The sequence below is a fragment of the Rattus norvegicus genome, chromosome 8 (genome assembly GCF_036323735.1).
Source record: "Rattus norvegicus strain BN/NHsdMcwi chromosome 8, GRCr8, whole genome shotgun sequence".
In the NCBI taxonomy this organism is placed as follows: Eukaryota; Metazoa; Chordata; class Mammalia; order Rodentia; family Muridae; genus Rattus; species Rattus norvegicus.
Window position 1 is genome coordinate 112,742,168 of NC_086026.1, and position 16,154 is coordinate 112,758,321.

General features: G+C 46.8%; 1 protein-coding gene across 4 annotated transcripts in view; it reads right to left on the bottom strand.

The window, feature by feature from the left end:
- The window catches only part of Inhca (inhibitor of carbonic anhydrase), a 38,218-nt gene extending 26,435 nt beyond the window's left edge, over window positions 1–11,783 (bottom strand). The window contains exons 1-5 of one of the 4 annotated variants that reach the window (XM_039081555.2): window positions 11,588–11,745; window positions 9,308–9,352; window positions 6,451–6,623; window positions 3,408–3,516; window positions 1,650–1,811 (exon numbers count right to left, since the gene is read on the bottom strand). In XM_039081555.2, coding sequence (XP_038937483.1) covers window positions 1,650–1,811; window positions 3,408–3,516; window positions 6,451–6,623; window positions 9,308–9,352; window positions 11,588–11,630 — 532 coding nt within the window. In that variant the 5' untranslated portion in view covers window positions 11,631–11,745. Of the gene's footprint in view, window positions 1–1,649; window positions 1,812–3,407; window positions 3,517–6,450; window positions 6,624–9,307; window positions 9,353–11,587 lie in introns of all 4 variants that reach the window. The other 3 variants (XM_039081556.2, NM_001047891.2, XM_063265605.1) reach the window with 3 other exon arrangements.
- Between the last annotated feature and the right edge of the window lie 4,371 nt (window positions 11,784–16,154).

Consider the following 16,154-nt stretch of genomic DNA (forward strand, 5'->3'; position numbering starts at 1 on the left):
TCTAAGAAGGGAACGGATGTGCAGGGAGCCTGCCACAGATAGCAGACAGTGCCCGGGCCAGAATGAATGGATGCATGGCCCAGAGCCCTGTGTGTCTGAGAATCACAGTCAGGTGGGCCCAGGGCTCAAACTGATGAAAATGCTTGTTGGCTTGTCTGCTGCAGAGTAGACGTGACCAGTGCCCTGCACCCTGTTAATTCACCAACACCTTACAGGGTCAGTCAGAACACTGAAGACCCTGTGCAGACCAGTTACCACCCAGTAGCCTTTTCTCATTGCGTGAGCTCACCCCACTTCAACCCATCTGGGCACAGAGGCTGTGATGCCTCATGGTATCCCTTCCATGGGAGACAGGGGGATTTGTTAGATTCTGCTGACAAGTCAGACAAGGAGCAAGCCAGCAGCCCCTGCCCAGCTGCCCAGGGAGATATCCAGTGGTCTCTGTCACCAAGGCGAGTGAACATCCATAGAAAGGTCAAAGGCTGGCGAGAGCAGAGGCAAGGCTGTTCCACTTCACCAGACTCCATCAGACCCACATAGTAGCCTGTCCCTCTCCATTATGAGTACTGGGGCTGGAGAGGTGGTCCAGTGATTAAGGGCACAGTCTGCTCTTCCAGAGGTCCTGAGTTCAAATCCCAGCAACCACATGGTGCCTCACAACGATCTATAATGGGAATCTGATGCCCTCTTCTGGCATGCACATGTACATGCAGATACAGTACTCATAAAAATATATAAATCTTTAAAACAACAACAACAAAAAAAACCATGAATACTGCAGAGGTTGACAGCTCAGAAAGGGTACCACTTTTGCAGAGTGTAGGATCTGGTGTGGTCATCCTCAAGGGCTGAACAAGTCTGGGTTCACTGTGGCTCATCCTAAATGCTCAAGAAGCCTGGGGTATCCAGGGATGTCCAACCAGTCACGCCGTCCTTACCCATGCCTTAAGCCCAGAGACTCTTCCTGGGAGGCTTGCAGGGAGGTGACCTTCCTTGGGGAGCTTTCAAGGCTACCCTTGCCAAGACAAACTGCTGTGATTCCCGGGAAGAAGAGCCTGACGGCTCAGCAAAAGAGAAGCCCTTCTGCAGAGAGAAGACTGCCAGCAGTATGATGCCGGTGCATGCTCTTACCCCATCTTGGAGAGCATAAACGATGACATGTTCGTCAGAGACTGAGAGACGGTTAACACGCATTATCAACTGGATTTGGAATTATCATGGAAACATACATCCGGTGTGTGTGTGTGTGTGTGTGTGTGTGTGTGTGTGTGTGTGTGTGTGTCTATGAGGATGTTTCCAGAAAAGTTTAACTAATGAGGGAAGAGCTTCCCTGAACATGGGTGTGTCACCACTGATGAGATGGGGTCCTGGGTTAAATAAAGAGGCGGGGGTGGGGGTGGGGCGGGGAGAAAGCAAGCTGAGCACCAGCCATGCCTCAAGCCCTGGCTGCCCTGAGTTCCCCACCAAGATGGACTGTTCTCTCAGCCTTCAAGTCCCAATAAGCCCTTCCCTCCTGAAGTTGCTTTTGTTGGGTACTTTTCACAGCAGCAAGACAAATGACTGACATGTTGGATAACCCCCAACGCAGTCCATTTAGACCATCCAGTGCAGGAGCCCCACTTGAGGGCACCCAGCCCCAGGTGTCTCACCTGTTTCCCGAGAGCCAGAAGGAAGCAGGACGCTGAGGGGGACGTACCACCCAGCAGACCAGCCCAGGCTGGCATGGCAGGACTTCTTGCCCTGGAGCTGGTTTAGCTGGAAGCCTGTTCCCTTCTTCACCACGGCCACGACATAATAATGGGTTTGAGGATCTGTAGTGGAGCAGAGAGAAAGAGAAGGCAAAATGAAATGTCATTACAACTAACCTTCCAGAGCATTCGCAATGTAGACCATCAGAGGGTCCTGGGCCCAGCACCATCCCCTAGCAAGAATGGCAGGAAAAGAGTTTTAAAAAAATGCCTTTATCTGGCAGAAAGAGAGAACTGACCCTTTCAAGGTAATAAATTAATATTGCAGATGCTCCCTGATTTACAAGCTAGACTTGTGAGGCTTTTACTTTATGGTAGGTGCAAAAGCCAGTAGTATCCTCTGAATTTTCAATTTGATCTTTCAAGTGCATGCTGCTCCCCTCTTCCAAAGCTGGGCAGAGACGGTAAGCCATGGGATCGCGACATGGACAAACACTCATCAGAAGCACTGTGTTGCTGGGTGGGCTGTTAGCCAGACCAGCTATATTGAGAGCATCTGGGCTTATAATATTTTTAGTTGATAATGGGTTTATCAGGGCACAGGTCCACTGTGGGTTGGATACCTCTGGGATCCTCTCTGTGTGTTTTGTTTTGTTTCTCTAAGCCTGCAGTCACTCTAAACCTGCAGAGATAGAGTCTTGAACACTCCATTACAGGACTCCATTCCAGAGACCCCCAGGCTTCAGTGGCAGTCATGGCACTATGCTGCCTCTGTGTGGCCTTCTCTTCCTTCTATGGTTTTCCCGCTTACAGTTCAGTCACAAAGTGAAGGTGTGAGAGAAAAGAGAGGGAGTGTCTGAGGAATATGGGCAGAAGCCTGCAAGCTAGGGCCAGACTGAGCTAGGCTCTGCGCTCACACATTGATAGAAATAATGGACGAGATTGGACAAGAGGTAAATCTCCACTCATTCAGTCCCCCAGAGCTTCTTTTCATACCAGACACAGACCTGTGCTGTATAAGACCTGCAGGAAACAGGATGAGGAAGAGCCTTGTGGAGCCTCAGAAATGGTCTCTCACTGGTGCAACCCTAGTGGTGGGTAATAGATTTTGAATAATGCTTCTCTGAGGATGTTAACTATCCCACAGACTATAGAACCAAGGGTATGACTATCAGGATTCATAAATGCTACAGCTTCCTGTGGAGAAATGTCCCAAACCCTGTGGGTTAGTGACCAACACTGTCAATCTAAAGAGCTCCAGAGACTTGGGTCCTTGTAACGTTAGCGTGATGCTTCATTTTCACTGTCGCCTTTCACAATCACCTATGAGACACACCACCGAGTGTCTTTAAGGGTTTCCAGAGAGGCTTAACTGAGAAGGGAAGAGTCACCCCTCGAATGTGGGTAGCACCATTTCTGGGATGAATAGGAATGAAAAGTGGGCGGAGCATAGGTCCCCCTTGCTCTCTTTTCTCTTTGCTTCCTGGCTACAACAGATACAATGTAACCAGCTGCCTCATGCTCCTTCTGCAGTGCCCTACCCACGGTGGTGGACTGTATCCTTTCAAACTGTGAGCCAAGACAAACCTTCCCTTCCTGATAAGTTTATTTTGTCAGGCAATTTGTCACAGCAACAAGAAAAGTAACTGGCACACTTGGCAAAGCCACGGCATCCCCATCACACCGCACCAGCGATACTGGGCCCCAGGGAGAACACACCATCTTTGGATCCATAGTATTCTGCCATGATAGGTTTCAGGCTGTGGTGGGGCAGGTCAGCCTCAGCCACCAAAGCTCCATCAACAGTCACAGCATCGATTTTATTGGCCTGAAAGACAAGGGACCAGACACGAATGAGACTCATTACCCCTGACGAAGACTCTACTAATGTCCTGCCCAAGACTCTGGTGGCATAGACTCTTCTATAGCTCAGACCTCCTTCCTCTCATTCCTGTCTGCTCCATGAGGTTGTAAGGGCCCAATAGCAAAAAGCTACTGCAGTATGCATGCTGGTTTGTTTTCCTTCCCAGACCTTAGCCAACTGACGCTTGGTTCACTAACCATGTCCTTGAAATGCAAGATGCATGAAGATGGGGACACCTGTATCTTTTGTTACCTTGGTAATCTCAGCACACACACACACACACACACACACACACGTGAGACCTAGCATAGGTAGGTCTCCACGTGTGTTTGCTGAGCATGTACATGACCTGCAGAACATCACCACACATGAGATATCGTGCTGCGTCTCCCACATCTGGGGTTCAGGGATCTGTTAGCCAGGGGTTCTTTCCTCCTTGCGGGAAGCAGCAACGTCTTAGGCCCCTCTAAGATGAAGTTAGGTCATTTCCTACCCACAATGCAACTCATTCTTCGTATTCCTCATTAATTGACCTCCTTTGTTTTCAGCACTGGGGAATCAACTTAGGATCTTGCACATCTAGGCAACTGCTGTATCACTGGGTAAGATTTTCAGCCCTCTTTTACTTTTTTTTTTTTTTTTTTGGTTCTTTTTTTCGGAGCTGGGGACCAAACCCAGGGCCTTGCGCTTCCTCTTTTACTTTTTAAATTCCTGAGATGGGTGTACATTCGACTTGAACTCTCTCTCTCTAGCCCGAGCAATCCTTGGACTTGTAAGCCTTCCTATCTCAGTCTCCCAAGTTACGACATTGTAGGCCTGTGCCACCAGACTCAGATTAGAGATAGACTTTGAAAGTGATCTGTGAATGTATTTAGTACAGTCATCCCTCGCGTCTGAGGGAGAAGTGACACTCCGAAAGAGCAAGGTCAACAAAGGCTTGAGTCCCTAATAGGACATGCAGTGGCAATGCCCACAACCTATGCAGGTGCGCTCGTGCACCCCAGACCGTCTCCAGACTGCATATAAAGGTAACCCAAGCTAGAAGCTATACGAACAATTGTCACACTGTGCTGTTCAAAGAACGAAAATAAAAAGAGTCTTCACATGTTCAATACAGACGTAATTTTTAAAAAATAGTTTTTGATCCGTAGTTGTTTGACTTCACAAATTCCATAATTACTTTATAATATGTATTCATATGGGGTAGTATGTATTATATGCATATTCGTGTGTATAACAGGTCATGACTCAATCATGTATCAGAAACAACTCAAACTAACCTGGAAAAGGGCGTAACTAATATGTAAGGTACAAGAACATGGTCGCCAAGCCTGTGAACCAGTCAACACCGTCGACATCAGGGTTGGGGGGAGGGGTTGCAGGGATATCCTAATGGTTAAGGCTACTTGCTGCTGATGCAGAGGACCTTGGTTCTCAGCATCCCTTGGGTGGTCCACAACTACCCCTAGCTCCAGTTCCAGGGTATCCAGTGACCCCTTCTGACCTTTGTGGGTACTGGGCACACACGTGGCATGCAGACATACACCACGCGCCCAGGAAAAACCTTATAAAATAAAAAGAAATAAATATAAAAAGGCAAGACGGAAGGACAGAAGAAGATTCAGAGCTCCAGCCACCCCTGAGGCCTCCAGCTCATGATGGCTTTTCTCCGCTTCGCACATCCTCCCTTCCTGAGTCCTTCCCCTCCAGGTTTCATCGTCAGACATAAAAGACAAGTTTAAAAAGAATAGTTTAAGCTGCTCTGCAATTGCATAAGGACAAATGGCTATAACAAATCCATCTCTCTCTCTCTCTCTCTCTCTCTCTCTCTCTCTCTCTTTCACACACACACACACACACACACACACACGTATGCACATACACAGAGGCAAATTTCATGTTTAAAGAGAAACAAACAACTTTAGCTGAGCAGCGGTGGTCCTTGCCTTTAATCCCTGCGTTTCGGAAGCAAAGGAAGACGCCTTTGTGAACTAACCTAGTTCAACAACAGCACCCCAGCCTTTTGTACTTAATTGCTAAACTCCACCAGGTATGCTGGGCTACACCTTGAGTCCCAGTACCCAGGAGAGAGGAACAGGAATGCTTTGAGCTCTGGGCAAGCCTGCTCTACATAGAGAAAGTTTCTTGTTTGTTGTATTGTATATATTGAGAGAGTCAGGAAAAAAAAAGGGCCCTGAGAATTCCCTCAAGGAATGCAGCTAATTCAGTTTGTGAACAACACACATTGGTTCTATTTTTTAGTATTAAGATATTTTTAATTGCATACACATCGGGGGGGGGGTGTGCATGTAATTGGGTATCCACAACAGAGGCCAAAGGATGATGCCCGATCTCCCAGGACTGAAGTTACAGGAGGTTGTAAGCTGTGTGACTCGGGTGCTGAGTTATTTTTTTTTAATTAAAAAATTATTTCATATGCATTGGTATTTTGCCTATATGAGGGTGACAGATCCTCTGGAACTGGAGTTACAGATAGTTTTGAGCTGCCTTATGGGAGCTGGGAATTGACCCCTAGTCCTCTGGAATAGCCAGCGCTCTTAACTGCTAAGCCATCTCTCCAGCCCAGTATTTTTGAGTCTTTTTTTTTTTCAGAGCTGGGGACTGAACCCAGGGCCTTGCACTTGCTAGGCAAGTGCTCTACCACTGAGCTAAATCCCCAACCCCTTTTTGAGTCTTTATAGATTCTCTTGATGCAGTTTTAGGTTTTGCTGTGTCATGGATACATTGCTAAGTTTGAACCCTGTATTAATTGTTCAATAAGATTGTGACTTTTGCTACAGATGAGCGCTGAACAGTCAGTCGTATTCTCCCCTGCTCTGTAAGGTACAGGGAAATGACAACCTTTCTTCAGCTCTCTTTCAGACAGCAGTAGCTTACTGAGATATCCCGGATGCATTCAAGGTGAGAGGTTTTCCTCACACAGGCAACAGCTGGGCCACCTGCAGGAAGGACTTTCTTCATGTTGTCTCGGAAACTGGAACACTTAGTGGCCTCATGATCTGACACAATACACCATCGTATGGTCTTCTCAGGAACGGCCAGGCATAGCCCTGGGGGAGAGACACAAGAGGTGTCAGGGTCCCATGACATTTACCTTCCTCTGCTGGCAGAAGGGATCAAACACAGGACAAGGAGCTAAGTGGCCTGGACTGATGGCTCAGAGAGATGGTGTAATGGTTAAGTTTGCATCTAACTCTCCCAGAGAACCAGAGTTCAGTTCCCAGCACCCGAGTCACACAGCTTACAATCTCCTGTAACTTCGGCCCTGGGAGATCGGGCATCATCCTTTGGCCTCTGTTGTGGATACCCAATTACACGCACACCCCTCCTCGATGTGTATGCAATTAAAAATATCTTAATACTAAAAAAGAGAACCAACTGTGTGTTGTTCACAAACTGAATTAGCTGCATTCCTTGGGGGAATTCTCAGGGCCCTTTTTTTCTGACCCTCTCAATATATACAATACACATATACATATACATACACTATACATATACGTATACGTATACATATACATAATTAAAATCCCCAAAAGATAACCACAGAATTAGCATTATGACACAGCAATTCCACTCCTAAATATATATTTAAAAATTGTCAACAGGGGGTTGGGGATTTAGCTCAGTGGTAGAGCACTTGCCTAGCAAGCGCAAGGCCCTGGGTTCGGTCCCCAGCTCCGAAAAAAAAGAAAAAAAATTGTTAACAGGAACTGAAACAAACACACACAGATATTCACAGCAACACTTTTTTTTTTTTTAATAACTAAAAGAAAAGCATTCGGGGCTGGAGAGATGGCTCAGAGGTTAAAAGTGGTAGCTGTTCTTCCAGAGGTCCTGAGTTCAATTCCCAGCAACCACATCGTGGCTCACAACCATCTGTTTGTGATCTGATGCCCTCTTCTGGTGTGTCTGAAGACAGATCATTTATACACATTATAAATAAATAAATATTTAAAAAAATTCATGTGTTCACTAAAGGGAGAGTGGCTAGGTATGGTCATGTTTTAAGTCCTGAATGAACCTCAAAAACAGCAGGTGAAGGAAACAAACCACCTCAACATATAGTTACTAATAGGACCCAATAACTTTAGATGTTTATACAAAAGAAATGAAAACGCATATCCTCTCAGAAATGGGCCCAACTGTGCATGACAGCCTTACCTATAAAAGCCTCACACTAGAGACACCTGCACAAGTCAGCAAGTGGCTAGGGAAACAAAGGGTGGTAAAGCCACACAAAGATTTGGCCAATGACTGTAGTATATCCCACATGGATAAACCTCCAAACAATTACGCCAGGTGACGGAAGTGGGTGGGACTGTGGAGGTGGCTCAGTAGCTAAAGGACGGCCCGTACCCAGGAGGCAGAGACCCAGACACCGGGAAAAGCTGTTTAGCTAGACTAGCAGAATTGATGAGCTCCTGGCTCAATGAGAGACTCTGTTTCAGTAGCTAAAATGGAGACAAATAGAGTAAGGGCCCAATGCCAAGTCCCCATCTTCACACAAACTCACACAAGAACAGTGCATGTGCACATGCGGACACCCACGTGTGTTTGACTAATAGGCATGCATGAACGCAGCACACACCAAGGCAGGGAGGGCAGTAGGGAGGGAGAGAGGGAGGGATGGAGAGAAGGAGGGAGGGATGGAGAGAGGGAGGAAGGGAGGAAGGGAAAAAGAGGGCTTTGTCCCCACAGTCTACAGCAATTGAGAAGGTTTCAAGGAATGGGTCATTCAAATATCTGTAAGAACCCAGTGACACCCGTTTATTGTCTGTATATAGGAATTGCCCTTACCGATGATCTCCCCTGCTTCCCCTGGGGCCAGAGCCAGAATCCTCAGGTGGTAGCACACACATAGATCTACTGGGATCCTGCTCAAGACTTCACGGTTGTGATCTTTACCTGTACCCACTATGGAGGCTTGATTCTGAGAGCCACAGAAATCATTCTCAAACCCAAGAGTAACCAACAGCCCTGTCCCCCCACCAAAGCCCAATTCTTTCCTCCAGCAGGCCTCTGTGCTGTTGGTGGTGGCAAGGAGGGAGTAGCTACTTGTGTTACCGACTGAAGTTTTTCCCAGAAATTCCAGGTTCACTTTGGCTCGAGTATTGCACACTTGCATCCAAATTATTACTTACTTAATTCCACTCCTCACTTAATGACTCAAATCTACTGAGGTGGGGGAGGGGTGGAAGGAGGAGGAGAGAAAGGAAGATGAGGAGGAGGAAGAGGAGGAGGGAGAGGAGGAGGGAGAGGAGAAGGGAGAGGAGGAGGAGGAGGAAGAGGAGGAGGAGGAAGAGGAGGAGGAAGAGAAAGGAGTGAGAGGAAGAGGAGGAGGAAGAGGAGGAGGAAGAGGAAGAGGAAGAGAAGGAGGGGGAGAAGGAGAGGAGAAGGAGGAAGAGGAGGAGGAAGAGGAGGAGGGGGAGGGAGGAAGAGGAAAAGGAGGAGGAAGAGGAGGAGGGGGAGAAGGAGGGGAGGAGGAGGAAGAGGAAGAGGAGGAGGAGGAATCAGTAGTCCAGGCTTGGAGAAATCAGTAGGATGGCAGTGGGTAAGGGTGCTTGCTGCCAAACCTGATGACCCGACTTTGACTCCAGAACCCATATGGTGTAAGGAGAAAACCAGCTCCAAAGCCATCTCCTGTGGGGCACATACACACACAGAGAGACATGCACACAATAGAGAAACAAATGGAAAAAGCGGAAAAGCCAGACCCACAGGGATGTTTGCTTACGATTGCGTATGTGTGAGCCTGGAAGAGACACGGTGTTTACAGGGGCTGAGAAAGGATGAGAAGTGATTTGAAAAAGTTAGCGAAGTTCTTTATCTTGATTATGGTGGTGGTCACATTCACCATAGGATAAAGGTATATATATCCTAGTTTGTCGAAGGTAAGCGATGTGTCGATAGTGTGGGGAACATTGCGGAGCCACTTAAAATCTCAGAACAAAGCTGCTTTGGCTTCAAAGCAGGCTGGCTTCAGGGCAAGCCACAACTGCCTTGCACAGGGCTACTGTGGCATGACAGACTTCATCAGGACACGCCTAGCTAAAAAGGATAGATGTCACCTTAGGACTGGTGGGTTGTGCTGAGCCATTTCAGAGTCACAGCAAGATCATCATAACCTCGAGGCCACCTTGTTGCTAACCATAAGCCTCAACTGCCACTATTGCTGGCTGACTACCTACACAGGAACACACACACAAATATACACTCACACAAGCAGGCACGCATGCCTCCCCCCACCCCAATGCAGCTTCTTAGAAAGCTTCTGTTTAAACTGTTCCTACTGCCTGCTGGCTCTGACACGGTGTAGCTGATGCCCCAGCTCTGCTTCTTTCTGTCCTCGGTGAATTTATTCACTGCCTGCACATCGCTGGCCCATCAGCATTGCCCTGGCTTGACAAATAGAAATATTTTTAAAAGAGAGGATGTGTACTAATAAGCTAAGGGTGGGTGGAGTCTGATAACATTGACGAGGTCCTAAATAGCGTCCCACCACTGGCCTTCTGACAGATCCAAGAAGAACCAGTCTGAGCTGGGACTATTTCAGAGTGAAGAGAAAGACTGCTGCTGGCCTCCCATTCACTCACTGAACGGAGAAAGCTCTTGGACCCCAGAAGAAACCCTTGGCTTGGCTCTTGACTTTGGCAAGTTCTTAGGATATGTGTTCCTTCTGTTATGTGTTTCCTATTGAGGCTACTTTGCCTGGGGTTTTTTGTTGGTGATGGTGGTTTGGGGTGTTTGTTTGTTTGTTTGTTTGGTTGGTTGGTTGGTTAGTTTTTTTGTCATTTGACACCACAAGTGTGCTTGTTGGACTAGAACACTGAGTTTTGAGGAAGCAGGTGCCAGAGTCTAGCCTGGTCTGGTAGCCCCGAGAAAGGTCATGAAGAAATGAACCCCAGAGGGGCCTCTAGCCTCTGATATGTAAACACAAAGCCTGTTGGGAAAGTGAACTTTTGGTTTGTGTCTGACATTGCCAGAGATGAGGCAAAAAAAAACCCAGGAAGAACACTGGCTCAGTTCAGGGGAATTTTTTAGAAAGAGATGGGGCGGCTGCACTCAGAGGAAGCAGGCACACATCGCACACTGTCGCTGGTCTCTGCCTGGCTCAGGCTACTCTGCCCACCTGCCCAAGTAAGATGCCCACCCTAGATATTGTTTACCACAGTCTCAGACCAGACAAAGCCAAAGGGAGGAAGAGCCAACCGTGGTTGAGCCAGGAAGAGCTCCTCACAGGGCAGGAGTCCTTCCCTGGAAGAAGAGCCCATTCTCCCAACCCAAGAAAGGGCCGCCTGCATTCATGTGCCTAGAACTCTGCCTGCTTCTAGCCACATTGGCTCATTTTCCCAGCAACTGTGTGTTTCCTGGGTAAACATAACTTTAAAAAATGTTAATATTGGGGCTGGGGATTTAGCTCAGTGGTAGAGCGCTTACCTAGGAAGGGCAAGGCCCTGGGTTCGGTCCCCAGCTCCGAAAAAAAAAAAGAACCAAAAAAAAAATGTTAATATTGTGTGGATGCCACATGTGAGATCAGAGGACTGCTTTCAGGAGTGGATTCCCTCCTACCCTAAGGGTCCTGGAGAGCATATGTTGTCAATCACAGCATTAGCGCCCTCTCCCCCCATCTACTTCTCCATTTCCCTTCAGAAAAGGGCAGGCCTCCCAGGGATATCAACCAAACATGGCGTACAAATTGCAAAAACACTAAGCACTTCCCTGGTATTAAGGCAGGATGAGGTAAACCAAGTGGCAGGTGAAAGGGTCCCAAAAGCAGGTAAAAGTCAGAACAATTCATGATGAAACCTTCATAGTGAGGGAGGGCAAAGGACAATCAGGGGACTGCAGTGTCTGGGAGGTGGACGCCAATCCAGAGTGATTGCTGTTCCCTGGGTTCACAGTCTATCCAAACACAGCATTCGGCCCCTGAAGTGGCTGGCCAGCAAAAGACACCTGGTCCCCTCCCCAGAGAATCAGGAGGGCCAGCCCCTTGCCTGGCTCTCAGTACACTCACCTAGGGTCCCCACGCATAGCAGGACACAGACGAACAGCCTCATTTTCAACTGTGAAATAACTAACTGCGTGCAAGTTATACTCCCCTAGCCTAGGGCACTTTACCCAGAAGGCAGAGCGGTTGTCTGATGAATCTGCTCTTCAGCGCAGGTCCGGGCTGATCGCCACTGCCACACCCTCCATGCCTTCCTTATCTGGCCAAGCAGACACCCAGACTGCTAGGGATACTATCCTCTGTCCCTGGTCCCTGGGTGGAGACAGTGTTTCTCAGGGAAAGCCGGCATGCACATACGTGAGACCTTAACACAATTTTCAGGAATTCTCACTTCTCGCTAAGGATTCTAAATTGACCAAGTTGAGGTCCTCCCGCTGTCCTGCCACCCCAGTGGAGCTGTCCCTTCTGTGACACAACCCCTAGTTCCCCGTCCCTCCACACCCCACACCACATACAGCAGTAGTGCTGTCCCAACTGCGTGAGGCCTGGCTCAGGCACAGCTCTGGCACAGATGCAGAATTTCTTGTTCTCCCAGCTGCAGCCCGGTCCACAAGGCTGTGTGACCTCTGCCTAGGAAAACAATTTTTAAATAAAACTTTAAGAACTTTGAATTAAAATATAGTAGGTGTACAACAAATCCTGCTAGCACAGTGTAATAATTAGTTATCACCAAGAAGACTACCACAGAGCTAGCCCCATTCAGGAGGCCGAACCCCTGCAGAGCTACTCCCACATAGGCGGCCCCTACCAGGACTTCTATCAGAGACCGGGTCTGCTCACTTCAGAACTCCACAGAGATGAGGTCAAACGGCGCAGAGCCTGACTTCTGTCATTCAAGATTAAACTGGTGCGATTCGCTTAGACAGAGGTGATTGCCCACCAGTTCTCGGTGTGGGATATTGTTTCCCATCGTGTGAGCGGAGAACACTTCATCTCCGACCCTGAGGATCGGGGTATCATTTCTGTTCTTACAGACAGTGCCGCTAGACGCATAAATTTTCATTTCGTTTTATATCCGTTGCTAGGATTTGACAACAACCCAAAAAGCAGAGCCTAGGCTGGAAGTGTATGCCTGTAACTCCAGCATTTGCGAAGTGGAGAGAGTGGGATTAGAAATTCAAGGTTTCAGGGGCTGGGGATTTAGCTCAGTGGTAGAGCGCTTACCTAGGAAGCGCAAGGCCCTGGGTTCGGTCCCCAGCTCCGAAAAAAAAGAACCAAAAAAAAAAAAAAAAAAAAAAGAAAGAAATTCAAGGTTTCAACTCCATGCCTTACTGGAGACTGGCCTAGGCTAGAGACCTTGTCTGGAAAACCAAGCACACAGGGTTGGAGAGATAGCTCAGTGGTTAAGAGCAGGAGCTGCTCTACCAGATCAGAGTTCAATCCCGGCACTCGGGTGGCTGACGACTGCCTGTAACTCCAGAGACAGGGGGATTGGACACCTCTGGACTCCAGTACAGGGCATCTGGCTTCTGTCGGGGGCCCACGCTCATGTGCATATACAAATAATTAAAAATAAAATAAACCTTAAAGAAAAGAAATAAAAGGGGTTGGGGATTTAGCTCAGTGGTAGAGCGCTTGCCTAGCAAGCGCAAGGCCCTGGGTTCGGTCCCCAGCTCCAAAAAAAAGAAAGAGAAAGAAAAAAAGAAAAGAAATAAAAGACATAATGTGAAAACCCCACATTTTTTGCACATGGAGTTCGAACTCCATGTCTTTCTTGGGTTATGTTGTTGTGGTCTGTTTGCGTTCTTACATCTTTTGTTGAATAATGCCAGGTTTTGGTTTTTTTCTTTCTAATTTTTAGCATTCCCCCTCCTCACCCCAGACTTGACTTACTACAATCAGTAGTTTTGGAATAGTCTAGTACATGCCTTTTAGTGAAAATAGACAGGTATTTCTGTAGTAGACTTTGCCAGGAGAACAACTGTTTGGTCCAGAAGGAAGTGGAGGCCCAATTTCACAGATCCTAGAAACTGTTAGGACCCTGTCAGTAAGCTCCAAAAGAGGGTTATTACAGGAAAAAACGTGTATTGCCCTTCCGTCTTTAGAAGTTACCAGCAATAGTAAAGATCTCTCTCCCTTCACGAATTGCTTCCATGCTTAAAACCATGACTGGAATTGGCTTTTTTTTTATTTACCAGAATAATATGATTTTCCGTTAATGTTAATGCAGAACATTAGTTTTGTTCTTTTCTGTTGTTGTTTGTTTTGTTGTTTTTTGAGACAGACAGGGTCTTGCTATAAACTAGGCTGGCCTTGAATCTGTGATCCTCCTGCCTCAGCCTCCAGAGGGCTGGAAATATAGGGGTGTATAACCACATCGACTTCTGTTTGGTTTCGTGTGTTTCCTTTGTAATGGAGCCCGAACCCAGGGCCTCATATTTGCTAGGTAAGCATTCCACCACTGACCTACATCTCTAGCCTGCTAATTGAATGTGAGATGTACTTCACTTTATGCATTATAAGTGCCTTCTACCTGTGAAAGTGAGAGCAGGGTGTCGGATCCCCTGCAAATGGAGTTACAACTGGTTGTGAGTCACCATACGGGTACTAAGGACAGAACTCTGGCCCTCTGCAAAAGCAACAAGTGGTCTCGGCAGCTCCCTGCTAACTGACACTGTTAGATTTCTGCAATAAACCCCATATGTAAGATTACCCATATACTGGTAATATTTTCTTTAGTGTTTCTTTCTATATCTGTTCTCTTGAGAAAAAGTAAATCTAGGGGCTGGAGAGATGTATCAGCACCTTCCAGAGAACCAGAGTTTGATTCCCAGAAGCCATATGAGATAGCTTACAACTGCCAGCTCCAGGGAGATCTGATACCCTCTTCTTGCCACTGTAGACACACACACACACACACACACACACACACACACACACACACACACACACACACACACGGATATTTATGCATACATAATCAAAAATAAAATACATCCTTTTAAAAGAGAGAAAAATAAAGAAAATTTGAAAAGAGAGAGGAACAATCTTGTGGGTTTTTTTTATTCTAATTTCCTTATATCTTTTGCTTTAGCATTACAATGACTTTTGAACTGAGAAATGTCATCTCTTATTTTCGGGAAAAGGTTATGTAAGAAGAACATTCCCTTTTCCATAAATGTGCATAAGAAATCAGCAATGACATCCCCTGAGTTTAGAGCTTCCCTTGTGGGAAGGTTTACAACAACACACTAACCTTTGTCTCCTCCCTCCTCTCTCTAGTACTAGGGATTAAATACAAGACTTCATACATCCTGGGAAAGAGCTGCACCAAAGAGTAATCATTCAGCCCTTTGCTTTTATTTTGAGACCTGATCTCACTATGAAGCCCAAGCTGGCCTTAATTCATAATCCTCCTGCTTCCTTCTCAGTAACTAAGCTTAGCGATGTGCACAACCAGGAGAGTTAGATTTTTTTTTTCCGTATTGCCAGGCAGTGATGGCACATGCAGAGGCAGGCAGATCTCTGTGAGTTCAAGGCCAGCCTGGTCTACAAAGCAAGTGCCTGGATAGCCAGGGCTACACAGAGAAACCTTGTTTTATAAAAAACATTTTTTTCTTTTCTTTTTTTCGGAGCTGGGGACCGAACCCAGGGCTTTGCGCTTGCTAGGCAAGCGCTCTACCACTGAGCCAAATCCCCAACCCCAACATTTATATATATTTAGAAATATCCATATTTTCTAATATTTCGTACCAGAATATAGGTGAATGTTGTCTTTTACTTATTTGTACATGTATGAATGTTTTGGCTGCTGCATGTCTATGACATGTGTGCCTGTGGAAGCCATTGCCCCTGGAATGGGAGCTCATAATGGTTGCTAGCCACTTTGTGGATGTTAGGAATCAAACCTGAGTCTTCTGGAAGAGCACTGGTGTTCTCAACTTCTAAATCACAACTTCAGCCAAAGTATGTCTTCTAAGAAACTTATCTAGAGGCTGAGGAGATGGCTCAGTCAACTGCTTCTTGTGCAAGCATGAGAAAAACCTGAGTTCAGACTCCTGACATGCTACCTAAAAACTCAGGCGTGGGACTGGAAAGGTGGCTCGGAGGTAGAGAACGCTGGCTGCTCTTCAAGAGGACTGAAGTTTGATTCCCAGCAACCTCGTGGAAGTTGGAAATGGAGATTTGAAAACACAAAATTCTCTTTAGCTGGGTATGGTGGCACGCACCTTTAATCCCAGCATTTGTCTCAGAGTTCAAAGACAGCCTGGTCTTCAGAGTTCCAAGACAGCCAGAGCTACATAGAGAAACACTGACTTGAAAAACAAAACCACAACAAAACAAACAAACCCAGGCGTAATGGAGATTGTGAATCCAGAGCTGGGGAGGCAGAGATCCCTGCCAAGCAGAATCAGTGAATCTCTGGTTCAGTGAGAGACACTGCCTCAAAAAAAATTGGGTGGAAAGTTTCTGAGAAAGAGAGCCAGCATTGATCTCTGTCCTCTGTGAATACATGCATCTCATTTATATTATGTGCACATGCTCACGCATATATAAACCACACATACACACAGAAAAAATCATCTATGTTTCAAAGTTACTGAAGCAAAGTCACTCATTACATCATCTTGTA